Genomic DNA, 23,946 nt, shown 5'->3' on the forward strand with positions numbered 1-23,946 from the left:
GTAATTCGTTTGAGCGCATTGCATGACGGGAAACAGGATACTGCGAGTCACGCCCATGTTACACCGACTATTACGTTCTTTAAAAAAAAGGCGAAGTTGCGTTTAGTCGAATAAGCATGACTTGGAAATGTGAAATACGACATTAACAGTTACATTTAACATTATGTCAAAGGGAGCTGCACTGTGGAGTGAAGCCATAATGTCGATAAACAAATGTCTAAGATAATCGTACACGCATGCGCCGTCCGAACACACTGGTGACATGCGTTTTCCCCGCATCAGTTAGATTGTTCATTCGCCCCAATTGAAGTTAGACAGCAGCGAACTCTGAAATTTTGCAAGATAACAGGTTTCAAATATCGCAGAATTTCAGAGTTCGCCGCGCTCTTTGTATATTGTGCCTAAAACTTTCGTGAATATGTGTTAGACGTCGTTATTGTGTTTGTTTTATGTACACATGCGAGAACCTCGGGTTGCCTTTCCGTTGTCTCCCCGCTCATATCATTCTGGTGGAAAACGAAGTTTACTCTTTTCACTCTCTGCTTATTGTTCTCTAAAGTTGACCCTGTTTGTTCCACAGTCCGAAATCGGGTTTGTTTATGAAAGCTCACACAAACAGACACAGAATATTTGCCTTAGTACTAAGTTTTCAGGGTCTCATGCATGCAGTATCTTATCATGATAAAAGGCATAAAAAAAATTTTGGTAGTATAATGTTCCTTTTGACTGCAGCGACTGGCGCGCAAAGGATTATGGGATATCTCAACAGGGCGAATGCGGGCGGGGTGGGGGGCGTAACGTCGAGTTTCAGTAAAGTAAAATAAACGTAATTTATTTCCATTTTATTGTTCAAATGCCGAAGAAACTTTATTCCCAGTTAGAAATGCTTAATATACTCTGCAACAACGGCAAAAATACAGAAAACGTGTTTCAGTTGTAAAGTAAATCCCTGAAATACGTTAAGTATTGAAATGTGCAACAACAAAAAAAATTATAAAACTTACATAACTGATAACCCCCCCCCCCTCCTTTTTTTTTACACTTAACTTTTTAAAAGTCTTGGTTAATATATTTAGTGTTCGTTTTGCTATTTTTTTTAGTCAGCATGTCGATTTTTATATCTTTCCAGGTTGTTTGTAACTATACTTTTCCAATAGCGCATTAAGAAAGAACTCAAAGGTTCTTTATCTCAAACTTAAATTCAAAAAGGGGGACAACTTTGTGGTGACACCATGTGGCAATGAAGCTTCCGTAAAACATGCCTGCAGCACCAGTTCTTGCAGGATGTCCAAATAAATTCTCTGGTTTAATACCGCCACCTACGAGCCAGATGTACACAAGACAACTTGGAAACAAAAATCTTTGTAACCTTACCTGTACGTCCTTGTATAGATTTAAAGTAATCCTTTTTTCAACAAAGCAACAGCTTTATATTTAGTGGTTTGACTGCTTTAGAGCCACAGCAGAATGTGGTTGACTTTCAACACTGACCTATTTCTTACAACGCAAAAGCCTCAAATATTAGAATAATTCTTCTGAAACACATGTTCTGCAGGAGATACATATCCTCCATACAAAATGTTAGAAGGACAATGGCAGTTTTTCTATTCCAAAAGGAACACTGGGGGATCATGAAACATGTTTCACTGTTACACTGACGCGACAAAGTGTGAAAACAGAAGAATCAAAATATAAGTGTTCGTGCAGTATCACTCTGCACATGTGGAATTTGTCTAGAACCTGTTCACATTAAATCAGTAGCTGCAGACTTCAACTTTCCACAAGCACCTGAGCTACACAAAACAAAAAACACAGACAATGGCATGAAACCATCTCGTCTTGGGTCCACACCGTGAAAAGTCATTTTGGGCCCAGCAGAACCAAAGGAGTGTTTGGTTCTACATTACATTTTGGTCATCTGTTCAAAATATAAATACAGTTCAGTCTATCAATAAAAAATAAGGCAGGATTAATTTTTTTTTTAATAACATTCCTTGTTCTTCTTCCTGGTGGCATTGTTGATCTTCTTACAAGCCGTGTTCCAGTCAGCTTTGACTGTTCTCTGGAAAGTGCCTGTGTGCAGCTTCTCCCTGCTCCGCTCAGCTCATATGGCTTTAATGTCCAGAAGGTGAATGTGTTGGCTTCCTTGTCGTAGGTTTTTAATCTCCTGCAGCTTGCGCCCGTGAAGTGTGAAGCGTGACCAGCAGGCCAGCTGGAACAGGGCGCACGTGATGGGCACAAACACCAACATGTAGAAGCAGCCCAGACGCAGAGGCGGAGTTACTGAGCCAGAGGCGACGGCGGGTGCAGAAATGACAGAGTCTTTTGCAGGTTCCCTTTCAAAGATGTCATAACCTTTGAAAGGAGAAACAGCGTGACAAAAAGGTGTTGTTAAAAAACGGAGAGGACAACAGTTCTCACCTAAAGAAACAGTGTTGGAAAGCAACTCAGAGCAACCTCCTCTCACAACCTACGAGCAGGTACAGTCCAGGTTTGTACGTTGCTATGGAGATAATATTTTATGATGTGACACAAATGCACACATGCTCCTACTTGATCAACACAATTAAAACACTTTCTGTAATACAAGAGTGTAGAAAGCAAAAACAAAGACACATGAATCACCCTGTGACATTTGAAAACAGAAAATGTGTTTGTTGTCAATGACTCAACACACACTGTGTGTGTGTGTATATACCTGTGTAAACACACAGTAGCCAGGTGCCAATGAGAGGGGCGAATGTTTGACCTGGTTTAGTTAACAAAGCCACCATCCCGAAGAGGAGAGCGGAGGCGGCCTGTTTGCGTCGATTCAGCACAAAGTCTTCATCCACCAGGTCAGATACGACCAGTTTCAGCAGCTTGCAGGTCCCCTCTGTAAACACCCGGTTACTACGAGGAACACAAGTCAAGATTCAGTTTGGAGCCCCAACAGTGCAGTTTTTCCCAATCAAGAACAGATCCTTCAGTTCGCTGGACCACAGTATCATCACTAATTAATGTCAATGATATCACACCCTCTCTGCTCTAGTCTGGATAAACATGCTTTGAAAGAAGAAAAGGAGGTGGGGGAGGTCCACAATGTAACCACCATCACTGCTTATTTTTCTCAGTTCAGTCAAAAGAAAGGAAATGAAGAGATGTGATTAAAGACACTTAAAAAACAAAACAAAAACACAAAAGAGGTTGAACATGTCCATGTAACAGGATCGGTAAGCCAGACAGGAGGTGGCACTGGCTAAAATATTCAACGATAATCATAATGAGAATTTGAAAAACAAATTAAGACAAGACAAAGAGGTGTTCCTTCCACCTCAGAAAGCTGAGCTTTGCAAACACAGGTTTTGCAACCACTTGTGGTTTTTGCAACCGCTTGTGGTTTTTGCAACCAATGACAGAGAAGACTCAGAAGAACTACCAAAGACAATGATATGGTTTGCAGCAATGCACAAAGATCACCTAATAAACCTAAACTGCTGTAGCTGTGCAGGATGTCTTTTGCACTTATTCTGATGTATGCTGAAGCCTCAATATGACTAAAAAACTGTCTACTTGTAGCTACAGGAACAGTTTGTGTGTTTGAAATGGACATTACTGCCATCTCAGTACAATTGATTCCAAGATGCAGTACCTGCATTATGACTGGAAATCAAATGTGACAAGGGAAAAAATATCTTTCTATATTTTCCCGTTTTATATATCGGCAACAAGCAACAAAACATCAAGAAGCCAATGTTTGTGCAATGCAGATGGTGTGTGTGCATGCTGTACCTAGCAATGAAAACGCACAGCAAGTAAACGTGGTCAGCCCCCGACAGCAGCATAGCCACACTGAGTCCTAGCTTTACCAGAAATAACCAGTGGATAACCTGGTAAACCCCATAGCGCTGGCACAGTGTTAGAAAATACAGGTTGTTCAGGTGGGGAGCAATGTAAGAGATCCCTGTGTGGAAGGAGCACAGCAACATTAGAAAAAAATAGGCAACGGAAAGAACAGTGAGCTGATCCATCAAAGACTAGTTTAAAAAATAAAAATAAAATCTTGTACATGTCAACAGCTTGCATGAGGAAAAGTAATGGAATATGTTCAGTTGTTACATGCAATAAATTCTTTCACTGTACACAGAAAAATTAATGTAGCACACTATAAAACGATCATCTGTTCTCATCTCAAAGATGCAAAAACCACAACATGCATTTATTAATACGTTCACTATCCTGTCCATATAAACACACTGCTCACTCTGGATAAATTAAAAAGGATTTGAAAGTGTAAAATGTAAAAAAAATAAAAAATGATGATGATAATAATAATAATAATCTTACCCAGTAAAATAGAACCTGTAGATGCAGATATAGTATCAGATAGAAGATGCTCCAAGAACAGAGGGAAAAAGTTGCTGTTGAAATGGCAGTGAAAAACCTGTAGGGGGAGCAAATAAATTTACAGAATGCAATTGAAAAGCTGAGCGCCTAGTACATCAAGGAATTGGAAACAAAATTCAATCAGGGCCCATTTCCAAGAATATCCTCCCTGATGTGGAACCCCCCCCCCCCCCCCCTCCATCCACACCATAATCAATAATTATTGAACAGCACCACCTTTGAAAATCTGGATTACAAAATCATCATCACCAGTTATACAGTTTCATGATTAAGTGATATAGAAAAGGATTTAAAAAATAAAAGAAAACCTGAAAGTTCAGCTACAATTTGCCAGAAGGCACATCAGAGAAGCAAGTCTAGATTTTTTTTTTTTTTTTTTTTTTAAAGGAAATTCTTCTCTGCTCCACTCCACTATGATACTATGAGTGGTGATGCAAATGCAAAACTTGCACTACACACAATTTCTCCAGTTGCAGCCACAAACTTTCTCCTCCTTGCACATTCCCTTCATTTATATAAATACAAAAATACTGTCTGCTCCACACAGATTTACCATAGGCTACCATACCGTTTGTGTTTCTTCATAATTGGTGCGAATAAAGTCCAAGACATGATCAGTGTCTTGGAAATGTTCATGTATCTGTCCTGACTTGTCTGAAGACTGGATCTAAAAATGATGGTTTATATGTGTAATACCAGAGGGTGCACTTACTTATTCACACCATCATTTTGGCTTATAGATTTTTTTAATCTCTTAAATAAAAATGTAGAGATTAGTTTTCACTGCAAGTTCAAAGGGCATAATTTAAGACATTTTAATATACAAAGCCTGGATTTTTGTTTTGTTTTTTTAATGTCCTAAAATAATTTCAAACATGTAAAAGCTCAAGGGGGCTTTTTCACAGCACCGTATTTGACCACTAACAAAGCCATGATAACTAGCACAGTATAACATGCTTTTCCTCTGCCAGTACTCAGAGTATATTCGGTGTGACTACAGGCAATGCATTTACCTGAATAAGGTTCATTGACACGAACCACATGAAGTTTCTGTGCCTGGAGAGCTGCCTGAGGTATTGCCCAACAGTGACAGGTTTATCTGGATTGGTTAGTGGAGCATTTCCCACGGTTAGCCTGAAATAGAACAAGAGAAATGTTATCGCAATCAAAAAAAAAAAAAGTTAAAGATACTGAGAAATTCCAATTTTATTCTTTCATCATTACTCTTTGATTGTTAGCTCCTCATCTTTCCTTGTCCGAGGTTCTCTTCTAAAACGACTCTGCAGCATCTGGGACACCAACACAAAGCCCAAGATGGAAAACGCTGACAGTGTCACACAGAAGAGACGGAAGGAGTTGAAGTTCTCCTTGTCCAGAAGGAATAGGAGAGAAACACGGAGAAGGAACCCAAAGCACTGAACACTGAGCAGTGGAAGCTGAGGCGAGTGCGGTCAGCAGCGGACATGGCAAGGTCAGCCAGCAGGGCACTGTGGTGGAGGTCAACCATCGTGAGGAAGCCATCGTACAAACAAAGGCACACCAGGAACTGCAGGCTGGGCCTGGCCCACGCCACCCAGAAGGCGAGGAACGACAGCGCAAAAAGGGGGCCACTCCTGGACAAGGCCTTCAGGCGCTTCAGCACCACATCTGGAGATATGATCTGGGGGCCAAGCCTGAAAGAGTAAAAAAAAAAAAAAAACGTTATTGCAAAAATGCAGTCAGAAAAGCTGTTCAAAACATACACAAAACTAGAGCACCACGCTTATAGAGCGCAAACTTCCACCAACACTACTTTCCAATTCCACAAGGCTTGACCTTGGAAAATTTTTTTTCCAAGGTCAAAGTCCTGTTAGAAGCAGTGTTTCATAAGCCAAAATACTGATCAAAAGGACGTTTCAATGTTAATATCAAATTATCTGCTAAATTCGCAATACAGGTCAGATGCGGATCAAAACTTGGTCTATTCATTGAGCGTGCCAGTTTGCACCTCATTGTCACAAATTAGATTGACTGAGGTACTTTTGTTTGAGATACTTTGTCAGGTGATACCGAGTGCCAGTCTGCACCTCACTCTCAAATATGAGAGTGATTGGGGCACGTTTGATTAAGATATGATGGAAAATATACATCAAATGGGTTTTTCAATGTTAAATTTAAATGAACACAAAATCTGTAATCTGGATCAGATCAAACTTTGTCAGTCCATAAAGAATACTATCCTACATAAAACAAGATTCAAATATGAAAGAAACTGGATCTTTATTGACAGAGTTACGAATTCTGAAAATTCGTTCAATATTAAAGATAGAGATTTTCTGACTTTGACCTTGAAAACTGAATCACTTCTTGCCTATCAGGATATGAATCTTCAGTAAAATATATGAAAAATAGTGGGCTCCAGGCTGTTCACAAACAAACAAACAAACAAACGGCAAAAACAACCTCCTCCAACTTCGTAGGTGGAGGTAAAAACCCATTAAAAACAAATTAAAGAAGAAATGACTTCTCAATTCAGACCAGAGTTAAAAGGATCCCAACTGTACTGATGCAATGATGATGCACCTCTTGATAATACAGAGACATGTTTTGTTAGTTCACGATGACGTGCAAACACAGATGGTGACCGTTGTTTGCCAATTCTGGCTCTTAAGCTTTGTTTAATGACCATGCTTAAACAGGCTCACAGCATCCTGTTCAGAAAATAATACAGCACACGTGAATAAACGTCTGTGTCCACTCTGTTACGGCAGCATGTGTAGCAATCCAAATATTTTCACTTAAACGCCTGGACTGAAAAATGACATTTAATCTGTTTAACAATGAAGTTTCCATATCTGGACCACATCAGAGGATCAACACAACACTTTTTTGACATACAACCTGACAGCTACAGTAGTGTTCAGAATAATAGTGCTATGGGACTAAAAAGATTAATCCAGGTTTTGAGTATATTTCTTATTGTTACATGGGAAACAAGGTACCAGTAGATTCAGTAGATTCTCACAAATCCAACAAGACCAAGCATTCATGATATGCACACTCTTAAGGCTATGAAATTGGGATATTAGTAAAAAAAAAGTAGAAAAGGGGGTGTTCACAATAATAGTAGTGTGGCATTCAGTCAGTGAGTTCGTCAATTTTGTGGAACAAACAGGTGTGAATCAGGTGTCCACTATTTAAGGATGAAGCCAGCACCTGTTGAACATGCTTTTCTCTTTGAAAGCCTGAGGAAAATGGGACGTTCAAGACACTGTTGAGAAGAACAGTGTAGTTTGATTAAAAGGTTGATTGGAGAGGGGAAAACTTATACGCAGGTGCAAAAAATTATAGGCTGTTCAGCTACAATGATCTCCAATGCTTCAAAAATGGACAAAAAACAAACAACAGAGACGCATGGAAGAACGGAAAACCATCAAAATGGATAGAAGAATAACCAGAATGGCAAAGGCTCACCCATTGATCAGCTCCAGGATGATCAGAGTCTGGAGTTACCTGTAAGTGCTGTGCAGTGTTGTGGAAAGTAACTTTGACAAGTAATGTAACTAATAAGGTAACGAGTAATCTAACTTGGTTACTCGTAAGATTGAGCAATCAGAAAAGTAACTAATCAGCAAAGTAACTAATAGTTACTTTTCTGAGTACTAAATCTTAAAAATAACCAAATTAGATTATGAGTAACTTTATTAATTACATTCAGCAGCTGCCGACAAGGTGTCCGCAGCTGCTAATGAAGTAAATGTAAGAAGTAACTGTAAAATATAACTGTATAGATTAACTAATGAAGTAACTTTCCAAAGTTACTTTCCCCAACACTGGTGCTGTGACAGTTAGAAGACGCCTGTGTGAAGCTAATTTATTTGCAAGAATCCCACGCAAAGTCCCTCTGTTAAATAAAAGATGTGCAGAAGAGGTGACAATTTGCCAAATAACACATCAACTAGCCTAAAGAGAAATTGAGGAATATTTTGTGGACTGATGAGAGTAAAATTGTTCTTTTGAGTCCAAGGGCCGCAGACAGTTGTGAGACGACCCTCAAACTCTGAATTTAAGCCACAGTTCACAGTGAAGACAGTGAAGCATGGTGGTGGAAGCATCATGATATGGGCATGTTTCTCCTACTATGGTGTTGGGCCTATATATCGCATACCAGGTATCATGGATCTGTTTGGATATGTCAAAATACTTGAAGAGGTCATGTTGCCTTATGCTGAAGAGGACATGCCCTTGAAATGGGTGTTTCAACAAGACAATGACCCCAAGCACACTAGTAAACGAGCAAAATCTTGGTTCCAAACCAACAAAATTAATGCCTCGCAGATGTGAAGAAATCATGAAAAACTGTGGTTATACAACTAAATAGTGATTTAGTGATTTTGAGTGATTCACAGGATTGCTAAAAAAAAGCAGTTTGAACATGATAGTTTTGAGTTTGTAGCGTCAACAGCAGATGCTATTATTGTGAATACCCCCTTTTCTACTTTTTTTTTTTTTTTTTTTTTTTTTTTTTACTAATAGCCCAATTTCATAGCCTTAAGAGTGTGCATGTCATGAATGCTTGGTCTTGTTGGATTTGCAAGAATCTACTGAATCTACTGGTACCTTGTTTCCCATGTAACAATAAGAAATATACTCAAAACCTGGATTAATCTTTTTAGTCACATTGCACTACTATTATTCTGAACACTACTGTATATGTGGATTAACAGATTTAACAGCTGGTGACAGTATGGAAATATTTAAAGATCCCATTCTATCTGGACAGTGATCAGACATGTTTTTCCAAATCCGGCTCATCCTACACATGCATCGGGATTTTAAATGGTGTTATTGTAGTTCATGCTAGTTTAACAGTGTTGTTAGTGTTACTGATTTGTGTTTTTGTAGTTCAACTGGTTTAGTCAGTTTACTTAAATTGTCATGTTGCTATTATCATGAGTGAAAACTGTACTATGTTTGATGTCTTCCACCACTGTCTGTTTGTGGGTGTGTAAAAATAAAAGCCAGAGTTTGGAACAACTCCAACCTCACTGAGAAGGCAAAACTGCACGTCAACCAGAACTGCGTGCTCAGCACACTACTCTACTGTAGCGAGGAATGGACTGCCTACACCAGACATGAGAAAAAGCTCAACAGCTACCATCTGAGGTGCCTTAGACAAATTATGCACATCGGATGGCAGGACAAGGTGCCCAACACAGAGGTCTTGGAATGTGCCAACATGAGCAGCATGTTCACCATTCTTGGTGAAAGGCACTTTTGTTGGCTTGGCCATGTCAGGGGAATGGATCTGGGCCACATTCCTAAAGATCTACTGTATGGTGAGCTGGCAGAGGGCACTCATTTGGCTGGTCAACCACGCCTGCGCTTCAAGGAGGTCTCCAAGAAGGATATGAATATGTGCAGCATCAATGTCAACACGCGGGAGTAGTGTGAAGAGGACCGTGCAGCCTGGCACCTTACTGTCAGAACAGGTGCACAGAGGGCTGAGCAGGAGAGGAACCAAGGCCTTGCTGAGAAACGAGCTAGGAGGAAGGAGCGACAGCAGCAGCCTCAGCAGGCATCACAGCACACGTGCAACAAATTCAGCAGAGATAGTCACTTGCGCAGGTGCAGATAGAAACAAAAGACGAAAATTTCCTGTATATTTGTATTGTTAACTGTGCTGGTAGTATGGCCCAAGCTGTGGGTCACCCCTTTGAGTCTGGTCTGCTTGAGGTTTCTTCCTCAAATCATTGGGAGTTTTTCCTTACCGCTGTCGCCAGTGTGCTTAGTCTAGGGGTTGGTTAAGGTTAGACCTTACTTGTGTGAGGCACCTTGAGGCAGCTTGTTGTGATGTGGCACTATATAAATAAAATAAATTGAAATTGAATTGAAAAAGTGTAAACCAAACAATCTGCACGCTACACCCTCATCTCTCGCAGACGAACGGATGCCAGGAGGGGAAAAAAAATAAAAAGCACCTGCTTGTGGCAGAATACAGAAAAAGAAAAGCTCTGTGTGTGCGTATAACTTTGATCATGGACAAACTGGGAAGAGCTGACTTTAGTCGTTTGGTATGCTTATGTATTTGGGTCAAGGATGAACGCTGCCAAAATGTAGCGTTGATAGAACTAATTTGAACTAATATATTTGAGAAACTACAGATATTAGCTAACAACCCTGAACAATGGATGCCGTTACATTCTGAACTCACACACCATTCCAGCAGGGGCGGTAGATCATCTTTATATTAAAAGCGTGCATGTGTGACTTTATTTAGCGAGTTCAATGTAAGTACATAATATAATTGTAAATACGTTAAAAATATATGAATGACACAAGAATGTAAAACACTTATTTCCATTGTGGTCCATTTAAAAATCAAATGACAAAACAGAAGTAATAATAACATAATAATAGTGTGTATGTGATAACCTAAACAATTTATAAATGCATTAAGACAGTAAATTAACACACACACACACACACACATATATATATAAAATTAACAGGAAATAAAAAAGGGCTGAGTTCTTCTAAAAAAAAAACTGTTGAGGTCTAAGGCTGTAAAACCATTCTGGACTCATGGGTCATTCCAACTCATTACAGAAACTTTGCATGATTTATTACCCCCTTGAAAAATGTCAGCTAACTATTTTATAAACACTACCCAATTTAGAGTCTATGGATGCTCACGTGCAAGGCACTAGTTCTGACATATAGCCCTAATGGACTCTGTGTGTGCTCCAAGATATCACTGATAAATAAGCAGAAATACTTTTGATGCAACATTAGAGGCTTAAGGCCCCCTGACACTTGCATGAATTTGATCGCGCACTTGCACGCACTCTGCCATGTAGGAGAGTACACTAGTGTCAAACTCCTTGTAAACCGGTGTTAACTGTGTGCGGCTTCGTGCACATGCGCAAAGAAAATATTTAAATGTCCAAAATCTCAATCACGCATTAATGACGTGAACGTCAAGTGAACATTGCGCAAACAAGTCAAAAACACTGCCTGTGAGTGCGTCAGCGCACCGCATCACAGCGCAACTTGTCTGAACGATTATAACGAGATGTTAAATCTGTCATAAACATACTTTTACACCTGCTCACAAGAAGGAATGAACATGCAACTGTTTCACCAAGCTATTACAATATAAACATTACAAATAATTACCTTTTTAGTTGGCTCCAAATACATTCTCCACCTCATTAAGTGTGCGAGAAAAGCAGCAGCTGGAACAGTCCTCTGTGATTCTGGAAGCGATTAGAGCCATTTTCAAAAGTCAATTCGGACAGAAAATGATTAATCAGCCACAAAATAAATATTTCGTATACGCAGCATTCAGTGCACAATTCGTGGCAACCAGTGGAACAAAGCACAGCGTCCAGCTGGGAACACAGTGGGTCGGATTATCACAATGTGTGTGCACGTGCGCGGATCAAAGTTGTGCAAGTGTCAGGGCATCTTTAGTTTTGCTGATGTCACTATGAAAAAAGAGGAAGGGAAAAAAGGACACTTACTGAGAAGAACTGAGAAACGAGCGGTCATGAGCCACCCAAAGAGAGGGTCATTCAGGCTGTTCCATAGAAGAAGAACACCGTCTGTGAACAAACAGAACAATTTAGTCAGTCACGTCGTGCTGTGTTGGTTTTACATGAGGTGAGCTGTCCAGTTAGTGATCCTCAACCAGGCCTGGATGATGCCATCAGAAAAAAAGCACAAGCTAACCAGAATCACTGCTCAAATGCAACAAAGTAGCTGGAAGCTGAGCGTATCAGCCACTGCTTATGTTTTAAGCAGCCTTAATGCATTTTAATGTGTCCCACAGTAAGATCAAATCTCATAAATACAAAACACTGAACAATGTGGGGAACAAATCAAACATGAGCTGGAGCTACTAAGAAATTGAGATCCCATTTCCAACTTGCATATTTATACAACTACAGAATGAGTAGTCTTATTACTTACCTCTCCCACCCAGAATGAGATTTATCAATCTTGTAAATGGACACAAACGTCTCGACATAGTAAAGGAGGAACACGTTGTGGAGGATGGACATAAACAAGGTCAAAGAGCCATAGAGCACCGCCGTTGAAAAGCCCTTCCAGCAGCCACAGACGCTCTGCCCATTCTTCAGTCTTAAATCACTCTTGCTCCGTTTTTGCTTTTCCAAGCTGCTACCATCTCAAGGCTTGGCGGATCCAGGGTCACGACCTCATCATAACCTGAGGGGGGATTCAAACAAGTTTCAGTGCCACAGAAATTGTTTTTTCCTTCTTTAAAACAAACCCTGAAACCTCAAGGAAATGTATGTATACAGAAGAATTTTAACAATTTATAAATCTGCTAAAGCATTTTTCAGCATCACTTGAGAAATTCCCTGCACAACTCTCCGTGAACAACCCAAAATAACCCTCCAGCTTCATCTGCACACAGGACCAAACCAAAAATGAGCCAATTTTGGAGCAACAGTACAGCAAGTACTCAGAGTTAGGCTCTGGGCAGCTATTCCTCTTCCTCTGGCTGAGGTCCGTGAGTGGGTGTAACAGTAATTTCCCCACTGTCGTTTTTATGACCAGGCTGATGACATTCTGCCTTACCCTCCCATAAAACCTTTTATCACACAGTGAGAAGACAAAATCAAACTCAACTGAACATATTTTATGCAGCTTTGTGCTTCCTGTATATATTTTTGTCTCCGGCAGGAAATTGGAGTGTCTGGATTTGCCATTGTTCTGGATCAAGAGTAAGATCCAGGCTTGTCAATGCCTTCCTGGACTTGGCTATTGTTAAGTGTCAAACTTGCAGAGACATTCACTTATTTCAGTCTTGTCTCAGAGTCCTTGGGCTTTGAAATAAAGATGTCTGGAAAAGCTTATGAAACTCTGCTGACAGAGACGTTTTGCAATGTTTTTACCTTTGGAGGATGTTGTCACCTAAAGACTTGGACCATTGTTAACAACAATAGGTCCAAGTCTTTAAAGGTCCTGGTAATCTGTCGTAGTGGATGGTTGTGAGACTAATGTGACGACTGGATTCGCTCGTGCCAGGTCTCTTTGTAAAGCAAAGCAAGAGTTCATGGTGAAGATAATTAGCTCACTCCAGTCCAGTAAATGTCATTGATGGAGGGGAGTTGGTCCTTTGGGAAGATTTATTCTGCTTTGTGGTGACCAGCAGTGCAGTTATTGTACCACACAGAAATACAGTTAGTGAGGGATAGTCTCAATGGTGCAGTGTAGAAACCGTCGGGATCCTAGGGCACAGCCGGGCTTTCTTGAGAGTCCGTAGAGAGTGTAGTGCTGATGCGCCTTTTGACCAGGGTGGAGTAACTGAAAGACCAAGAGAGATTTTCTGTGATGTGTACTCCAAGGACCTTGGCACACACACTCCACTACATCGCCGTTGATGTGAATGGGGATGTGTGTTTTGCTTTGGGCTAGTCTGAAGTCCACAATGATCTCCTTGGTCTTCTGGGTGTTAAGTGCCAGGTTATGTCGTCTCATCCTTCCCTCTAATCAGACCCACCAGATAGCGTATGCAGAGTAAAATATCGCCTATATCAGACATTTTTATGACAGTACAAATATATATTATTACACTCAACAAAAATATAAATGCAACACTCTGGTTTTGCTCCCGTGCAGTTTTGTTTTATTGGGGGGGGGGGGGGGGGGGATACCAGTCAGTATCTGATGTGACCACCATTTGCCTCATGCAGTGCAAAACATCTCCTTCAGCATAGAGTTTATCAGGTGTCAATTGTGGCCTGTGGGAATGTTGGTCAATCTCAATGGCTGTGCGAAGTTGCTGGATATTGGCAGGAACTGGTCACGCCAGTCCACAGCATCCCAAACATGCCATGAGTGACATGTCCGGTGAGTTATGCCGGCCATGCAAGAACTGGGACATTTTCAGCTTCAAGAACTGTGTACAGATCCTTGCAACATGGGGCCGTGCATTCTCCTCCTGCAACATGAGTGATGTTCTGATGTTGGCACAACAATGGGACCTCAGGATCTCATCACGGTATCTCTGGCATTGAAAATGCCATCAATAAAATGCACCTGTGTTCTTCGTCCATAACAAACGCCTGCCCATACCATAACCCCACCGCCACTATGGGCCACTCGATCCACAACATTGACATCAGAAAACCGCTCACCCACACGATGCCACACACGCTGTCTGCCATCTGCCCTGGACAGTGTGAACTGGGATTCATCCGTGAAGAGAACACCTCGCCAACGTGCCAAACGCCAGCGAATGTGAGCATCTGCCCACTCAAATCAGTTACGACGACGAACTGGAGTCAGGTCGAGACCCCGATGAGGATGACGAGCATGCAGATGAGCTTCCCTGAGACGGTTTCTGACAGTTTGTGCAGAAATTCTTTGGTTATGCAAACTGATTGTTTCAGCAGCTGTCCGAGTGGCTGGTCTCAGACGATCTTGGAGGTGAACATGCTGGATGTGGAGGTCCTGGGCTGGTGTTGTTACACGTGGTCTGTGGTTGTGAGGCTGGCTGGATGTACTGCCAAAATTCTCTGAAATGCCTTTGGAGATGGCTAATGGTAGAGAAATGAACATTCAATACATGAGCAACAGTTGTGGTTGACATTCCTGCTGTCAGCATGCCAATTGCACACTCCCTCAAATCTTGCGACATCTGTGGCATTGTGCTGTGTGATAAACTGCACCTTTCAGAGTGGCCTTTTATTGTGGGCAGTCTAAGGCAAACCTGTGCACTAATCATGGTGTCTAATCAGCATCTTGATATGGCACACCTGTGAGGTGCGATGAATTATCTCAGCAAAGGAGAAGTGCTCACTATCACAGATTTAGACTGGTTTGTGAACAAGATTTGAGGGAAATGGTGATATTGTGTATGTGGAAAAAGTTTTAGATCTTTGAGTTCATCTCATACAAAATGGGAGCAAAACCAAAAGTGTTGCGTTTATATTTTTGTTGAGTGTATGTCACAAAGCCTGATGTGGAACACTAATAACTACGATTGCATTTGATTCTAACTTGTTTGGTACAGGAATAAAACAAAAATTTAAAATATCCGTAAACTCCTGTTGAACTGGATACCAACTCTGTGCAGCAAAAGCATTTACATACACACCAAATACACTGTCGTGTAAGCGAGCCAGTCACTTCAGTAGCGTTTCCCCATGTCAGATTAACTGAGTGCACAAACAGCAAAGCTGGTACATAATAACAATAAAAACCACCACACAAACCTATTTGGTGACAACAATGTCCACCAAGCTGCTGTTTCAATTTAAGATTGTGGGAAGTGTACTTTTAAGCGAAATCGCAAATAAAAATGTTTTGTGAAAGTAACATTAATATCATACAGATTAGTGATTTCTACAGGAGCATATACCATTTTTAATAAAATGTCAGCTCTTAGTGAGTCTGTTTTGGATGGTTACAGCTTTTAGCACAAATCTAATCCCTATGAATAATATGAATTGTGATTTTTACTTCCAAAACTGTAATATTGAGCTCCATTGTTTTCTAGCTATTCTCAAGGTTGGCGCTAGGTCATTTCGGCAAAGTCAACTTTTGGAAGGCAAGGATTCATATTTCCGTGACTGGCCCCTCATTGAAAACATGCTTGGGCGGTATGCTGTTTTATTGAAATCAGACATTTTTAATTGTCTCTAACTTGCTTCAAATGGACAGCTGACAACTAACATTGTGTGGAACGATGAGATTTATACAGTAAGCTGACCTAAAATGAACCTTTGTACATCAAATTGACTTTACTGAGGAGTCGGACCCATTTGAAAAGTGATCAAATTACATGTATTTGTATTGATTTGGCGATGTTTTCACAGAGAAACTCCGCCCCTCGAGGTTAATCTGCCTGGATACCAAACTTCAGAATATCATGTTCAAGCTAGGGGTGCAGTACAAAAAAAAAGAACCTGAAATACCACAATCTGCATGTAGTGAACTGTGTACAGTTAAAAACTGAGGCCTGACACACTGATGATGAATTACATGAATGATTTTTACATTTTTTTTTTTAGAATGTTGAATGTTGAGGATGTGGAAACTGTGGATCCTGAGACCAACTGCTGAACATTCCAAGTGATATTATTCATCCATCCATTTTCTTCTGCTTTATCCGAGTCGGGTCACGGGGGCAGCAGCTCAAGCAAACAGCCCAGACCTCCCGATCCACACACACCTCCCCAGCTCCTCCGGGGGAACCCCAAGGCGTTCCCAAGCCAACCGAGAGATGCAGTCCCCTCCAGTTTGTCCTGGGTCTTCCCGGGGCCTCCTCCCAATGGGACGTGCCCGGAACACCTCTCCAGTGAGGCGTCCAGGAACTGAAAAGATGCCTGAGCCACCTCAACTGACTCCTTCGACGTGGAGGAGCAGCAGCTCGACTCCGAGCTCCTCCTGAGTGACCGAGCTCCTCACCCTATCTCTAAGGGAGCGCCCAGCCACCCTGCGTAGGAAACTCATCTCGGCCGCTTGTACTCGCAATCTCGTTCTTTCGGTCATGAGCCAAATCTCATGACCATAGGTGAGGATCGGAACGTAGATCGATCGGTAAATCGAGAGCTTTGCCCCCCTACTCCTCTCTCTCTTCACCACAACGGTCCGATACAGCGACCGCATCACTGCAGATGCTGCACCGATCCGTCTATCGATCATCACGCTCCATCCGTCCCTAACTCGTGAACAAGACCCCGAGATACTTAAACTCCTCCACTTGAGGCAAGAACACTCCACCGACCTGAAGAGGGCAAAGCACCTTTTTCTGGTCGAGAACCATGGCCTCGGATTTGTAGGTGCTGATTTTCATCCTGGACGCTTCACACCTCGGCTGCAAACCGCCCCAGTGCACGCTGAAGGTCCTGATTTGACGAAGCCAACAGAACTACATCGTCCGCAAACAGCAGAGACGAGATTCTGTGGTTCCCAAACCAGACCGCCTCTACACCCTGGCTGCGCCTAGAAATTCTGTCCATAATAATAATGAACAGAACTGGTGACAAAGGGCAGCCCTGGCGGAGGCCAACGTGCACTGGAAACAGGTTTGACTTACTACCGGCAATGCGAACCAAGCTCCTGCTGCGGTCGTACAGGGACCAGATAGCCCCTTAACAAAGGACCCCGGACCCCATACTCCAGGAGCACCCCCCACAGGGTGCCCCGAGGAACACGGTCAAACGCCTTCTCTAGATCCACAAAACACATGTGGACTGGTTGGGTGAACTCCCAGAACCCCGAGCACCCGATGGAGCGTGTAGAGCTGTCCAGTGTGCCGTGACCAGGACGAAAACCACACTGCTCCTCCTGAATCCGAGGTTCGACCATCGGTCGAATTCTCCTCTCCAATACTCTGGAATAGACCTTACCGGGGAGGCTGAGGAGTGTGATCCCCTATAGTTGGAACACACCCTCCGGTCCCCCTTCTTAAACAGAGGGACCACCACCCCGGTCTGCCAATCCAGAGGCACTGTCCCCAATCGCCAACGCGATGTTGCAGAGGCATGTCAGCCAAGACAGTCCACAACATCCAGAGACTTAAGGTACTCAGGACGGATTTCATCCACCCCAGCCTTGCCACCGAGGAGCTTTTCTAACCACCTCGGTGACTTCGGCTTGGGTAATGGATGAGTCCACCTCTGAGTCCCCAGTCTCTGCTTCCTCTTTGGAAGACCGTGACGAAGTATTCCTTCCACCCCGCCCGACACATCCCAGTCAGGGTCAACAGCTCCCACCCGCACCGTAAACAGTGCTGGTTGGAGAGCTGCTTCCGCCTCCTGAGGCGTCGGATGGGTTTGCCAGAATCTATTCGAGGCCGACCGATAGTCCTCCTCCATGCCTCCCCGAACTCCTCCCAGACCCGAGTTTTTGCCTCTGCGACCAACACGGGATGTGGGCACGCTTGGCCTGCCGGTACCTGTCAGCTGCCTCCGGTGTCCCACCTACCAACAAAGATAAGTAGGACTGCCTTCTTCAGCTTGACGGCATTCCTTACTTCCGGCGTCCACCACCGGGTTCGGGGATTGCCGCCGCGACAGGCACCAGAGACCTTGTGACTACAGCTAGTGAACGGCCGCATTGATAATGGAGGTGGAGAACATGGTACACTCGACTCCATGTCTCGCAACCTCCCCTGGTATCTGGGAGAAGCTCTCCCGGAGGGTGGAGGTTGAAGACCGTCGCTGACAGAGGGTTTCGCCAGTCGTTCCCAGCAGACCCCTCACAATACGTTTGGCCTGCCAGGTCTGACCAGCTTCCTCCCCTCCCAGCGGATCCAACTCTCCACCAGGTGGTGATCGTCGACAGCTCTGGCCCCTCTCTTCACCCTACAGGGTCCGAAGGTCAGATGATACGACTACAAGTCCGATCATCGCCTCCGGCTCAGGGTTGTCCTGGTGCCACATCACTTATGGACACCCTTGTGCTCGAACATGGTTGTACGTGATGGACAAACTGTGACTGAACAGAAGTCCAACAACTGAACACCACTCAGGTTCAGATCGGGGAGGGCCGTGCTTCCCGATCACCCCCCTCCAGGTCTCACTGTCGCCCGCCCACGTGGCGTTGAAATCCACCAGGAGAACAATGGAGTCCCCAGTCGGAGCGCTATCCTAGTACCCCTCCCAGGGACTCCAGGAAGGTCGGTACTCTGCACTGCCGCTTGGCCCGTAGGCCGAGACAACGTGAGAGACCTGTCCCCGACCCGAAGGCATAGGGAACTGCCTAGCCCTCTCGTATCACTGGAGTGAACTCCAACACATGGCGACTGAGCTGGGGAGCAATAAGCAATGCGACCCCAGCTCCTCCGCCTCTCCCTGTGGGCAACGCCAGAAAAAGAAGCGTCAGCCCATCTCCAGGAGTTGGGTACCAGAGCCCAAGCTGTGTGTGGAGGTGAGCCCACTATCTCTAGTCGGTATCTCTCACCTCCTGTACAAGCTCAGGCTCCTTCCCCACCCCAGCGAGGTGACATACCACGTCCCAACAGCCAGGGGCTGTGAGCATGGACCGGGCCGCCGGGCCACCCGCCATCGACCGCCACCCAATCCTCTCTGCACCCGACCCCCATGGCCCCCTCTGCAGGTGGTGAACCCACAGGATGGCGGGCCCACGTCGCTCTTTCGGGCTGAGCCCGACCACCAGGCGCTCGCGCGTGAGCCCCCAGCCCCAGGCCTGGCTCCAGGGTGGGGACCAGGCTGCGCCATACCGGGCGACGTCTCGGTCCTTGATTTTTTACTGGTCATGGAGGTTCTGAACTGCCCTTAGTCTGACCGTCATCTAGGACCTGTTTGCCTTGGGAGACCCTACAAGGGGCACAAAGCCCCCGACAACATAGCTCCTAGGATCATCCGGGTACGCAAACTCCCCCACCACAATAAGGTGGCAGCTAGAGGGAAAATGTAATGTTCAACTGATAAACTTTATTGTTTTTGTGCAAATACTTGCTCATTTTGAAATGGATGCCTGCAACACGTTTCACAAACGCTGGGACAGTGGTATGTGTTACGTCACCAGGAAAGGTGATGTAACACAGTGGTAAACATACTGTCCCAACTTTTTTGAAACGTGTTGCAGGCATCCATTTCAAAATGAGCAAATATTTGCACAAAAACAATAAAGTTCATCAGTCTGAACATTAAATATCTTGTCTTTGTGGTGTATTCAATTGAATATAGGTTGAAGAGGATTTGCAAGTCATTGTATTGTTTTTATTTACATTTTACACAACGTCCCAACTTCACTGGAATTGGGGTTGTATTTTGTGCAATTCTTTTGTTTCCTATTTGTATGAAGACTTTTGACAAGCTTGTGCCATGACTAAGGTGCAACTTTACACCCCTAGTTTGAACTGGTTTTTAAAGAGAAACATCTCTAAACCAATCTAAAGTAGGTGTGACCTGCATTTAAATAAGGTACATTTGATAACGTTGTTTTCACTGGTAATTATCACGTTTTTAACAGTAACGAAACTAAAGTACGATTTTTAAATTTGATTTGGTAAAACATCCATTTAATGTGCATTTTACATTTTTATATTAAAATACTGGTAATATGATAAATCAACAGGTAACGAAAATAATCATACAACCCGAGACACAAAAGCAAGCTTGTAAGCTTGTCTTGGAAAACTTAGAAAAAGATCACATTCACTTTTTTCCACTTATCTTGAGCACATTAGTAACAACGAGAAGCTAGCGACCGCGAATGGATAGCATAGCATAAGATAGCTTAAGATAAACTGGTTAATGGTTAAGGCTACCAAACACATCCGGAAATTAGTTTACGTCTAGCTTGGAATGACGAAAGCGTGTAGTAACGTTACGTACCATTAAATGAAAGCAGCTACACACACAAAATCGCTCGCGTTTAACGTTGTAACACTCCTACTTGTTGGTTCACGCGACAGCTAATCGGCATCTGAACAAGGAGGCAGACAAACCACTACAGCACATCCGTGACGACCGGGGCTGCTCCTCAACGGGTGTTAAAATAGCGGTGAGATACAGCGCCTCCCAGTGGTACCGTAACAGGTGTTGTAGTAAATTCTGTGCCCCGAGACATCCTGTGACCTGATTTTAACCATAAATTTGAGACAGTTCTCATTTTTACGACACGATTTGATAATACTTTAGAGTACTAACCTTAAAAGTGTCTAGATTATGTCAAGAAATAAATCTTTACTATATTTTACAATTTAGTGTAAAAAAAAAAAAAAAAGAAGATTGAAGCAACAATGTCAAACCAGTGCAATTTTTTGAACTTTTAAACAAGCCCGGAGGAAAAATATTTGGTAAAACACTAAATGAGGTCACACAATCCGATGGGTCACACAGTTTTATAAAACCACCGAAACAAATGAGCTAAAATCACCGAGTAGACCCTTGCCAACAATTGCACGAATTTCTGTAAAACTCCATTGATCAATAAGGATAAATAATAACATTAATACACAGAGGGGAAGTAGAGTGCGTAATAAAGCGTCACAAAGTCGCAACTGGCCCTTTAACTCCATTAACTGCAATCTATAGACCAATTCTTCAACCTTATTTCTTATTTTATTGAAGTCTATGTATTTCATGACCTGTAATGAAACGGGGGGGGGGGGGGGGGGGGGGGGCTGGAAAACTTGGATTCAGCCACACCATTTTTTTTTATAAAAAAAAAAAAAAAAAAAAAAAAAAAAAAAATCAGTCTACAAGAGTAAAACAAATACAAATTGTACCTGATTCCTTACTGGATCCAGATTAACACCAAAATTTAAATGTATTTCTTGTCCCATGTGCAGTGTAACATAATTTTGAGTAACAAATCAGAAAACAAGTGAAGTTTGGTAAAAATTAAAAAAAAGAACAAGTTCACTTTTTTAGTACCCATTTCAAAACTTTGTTTATCACCCAATAACAATTGCGAACAACCTTTGATGAGTCTTCATTTGTGAGAAATCTTACTGTGAAACTGTTCAGAAACCAATGAATGTTCTGGTGAAGGAGCAGTTTCTTAGGTCGACTAAGGTGAGAAGTATCACTTGCAATGCGAGGGAGCAGCAGCCTTGACATTTTGGCCATGTGAGGCATTTTTTTATACATGATCCAGCACGTAGGTGACTGAGTGATGAGGACCACTGTAACTGCAGACAACCAGTCCAACATCTCCAAATAACCATCTACCTGCCACAGCCAGATAAAGATGGGCAGACTGGGGTAGTTTCCATCCAGGACCCAAGCCAGTGTGGTATTGTGGATGTGGCAAACCAAGCATCAGGCCATGCTCCCAGACTTGACTTATTTGAATGAGACTGAATGGGTCAGATATCATAAAAAAACAAAACAACCTATCATCTGCTTAAAACAGGAACAAAATAACACAAGATACCCAGTTTCTAATCATTATGTCAGTGGTGCAATGAACTCTTATATGCCTTCAGTTGTAATAAAGGGAACTTGAACTTTACGTAATATGTCTTAGTCAAGAAAAATCAAGTCAAGTGTGAGAGCATGCATGGTGTCACGCACTGTTGCATCCACAACACCATGGAACCACCTGGCAACCACCCAGGCAGACAACCAGCCAAATATGTCTTGGGTTGTTTTTAGAAAAGAAAAAAGTGAACTTGAACCTTTAATACAAAGGTTGTTAAAATGTGAATGTGTTCTTTAATATGCCTTGGGTTATTAAAAATGTGGACTTTAATATATTTTCTTCGGTTGTTAAAAAGTGAAGTTGTCGTATAATATGTATGCCCCGGGTTATATAAAAAAGTGAACTTGTCCTTTAATATGACTAAAGTTGTATATACATATGCCCAGGGTTTATATATATATATATATATATATAAATGGACTGCATTTATATAGCGCTATTCCATCTGCATCAGCTGCTCAAAGTGCTTTACAATAATGCCTCACATTCACCTCAATGTCAGGGTGCTGCCATACAAGATACTACACACGGGGAGCAACTAGGGGATTAAGGACCTTGCCCAAGGGCCCCTAGTGATTTTCCAGTCAGGGTGGGATTTGCACCAAGGATCCTCTGGTCTCAAGCCCAACACTTAACTATTAGACCATCACCTCCCCATATATCAGTCGTTTTATTCCATTTTATTATCCATTTTGGTTTTATTCCATTATCAGACATTTTATTCCATTCTGCTGACCGTTTTATCTTAAAATTTTCTGTTTTCCATGTCTTGTTTATCCTTGGTTTTATTTATTTTTCCTGTAACACTTTGAGATTTTTATTAATGAAAAATGCATTATAAATAAAATTTATCATCCATCCTTCCATCCACAAGTGAACTTGTCCTTAATATAACTAAAGTTGTATAAAAGTGAAGTTGTCCTATAATATGCCTTGGGTTCTAAAAAGAAAAAAAAAAGCGAAATGAACTTGTACTTGGATATCTTAGGTTGATAAAAGTGAATTTGTCCTCTAATATGAGAAAAGTTGTAAAAATAAAAATGTGAAATTGTCCTTTAATATGATTTATGTTGTACAAACGATAGCTTGTCCATTAATATGACTAAGGTTGTTTAAAAAAAAAAAACACACAGTACAGTCGACCTTGAACTTTCCCTCTGTTTAGAATAATTTGAACTTCTCTGCAGATGGATTTAAAATTCCAGCTTGGTGTTTTCATGTCTCTACCAGCAGGGGTCAGTCACGAAGCACATGTGACAGAGTGCACGTTTTAGTCATACGTGCAAAAAGGCGTTAAAAGAAAAGAAATAAAAAAGAAATTTGAATCGTCACTGTTTAGTTTTCATGATGTACTCTTTACAAAACTGTTAAATTTCTACAATATTCATAAACGAAGGTGACACTAGGACATTGGAAGTGTATTTCTATGTTGAGTGCATTAAATGTTTAAATGTGTGTAATTTATGGTGTTTTTGTTCATAAAGTAGGTTATTTTGTGTGTGAGAGACTGAGTGAGTGAGTGAGAGAGAGGGAGACACACACACACACACACACACACACACACACACCACACACACACACACCACACACACACACACACACACACACACACACACACACACACACACACACACACACACACAC

At 42.3% G+C, this 23,946-nt stretch overlaps 1 protein-coding gene across 1 annotated transcript; it reads right to left on the minus strand.

Annotated features, from left to right (window-relative positions):
- Positions 1-1,406: 1,406 nt before the first annotated feature.
- On the minus strand, positions 1,407-20,866 carry mfsd13a (major facilitator superfamily domain containing 13A). Its single transcript, XM_034194176.1, is given in 11 exon segments — positions 1,407-2,355; positions 2,699-2,892; positions 3,772-3,943; positions 4,327-4,423; positions 5,400-5,520; positions 5,611-5,758; positions 5,761-6,059; positions 11,892-11,919; positions 11,922-11,972; positions 12,340-12,597; positions 20,709-20,866. Coding segments are annotated over 10 exon segments (1,419 nt in total). The 5' UTR covers positions 12,398-12,597; positions 20,709-20,866; the 3' UTR covers positions 1,407-2,104.
- Positions 20,867-23,946: the final 3,080 nt, after the last annotated feature.

Source organism: Thalassophryne amazonica, chromosome 18, assembly GCF_902500255.1.
Source record: "Thalassophryne amazonica chromosome 18, fThaAma1.1, whole genome shotgun sequence".
In the NCBI taxonomy this organism is placed as follows: Eukaryota; Metazoa; Chordata; class Actinopteri; order Batrachoidiformes; family Batrachoididae; genus Thalassophryne; species Thalassophryne amazonica.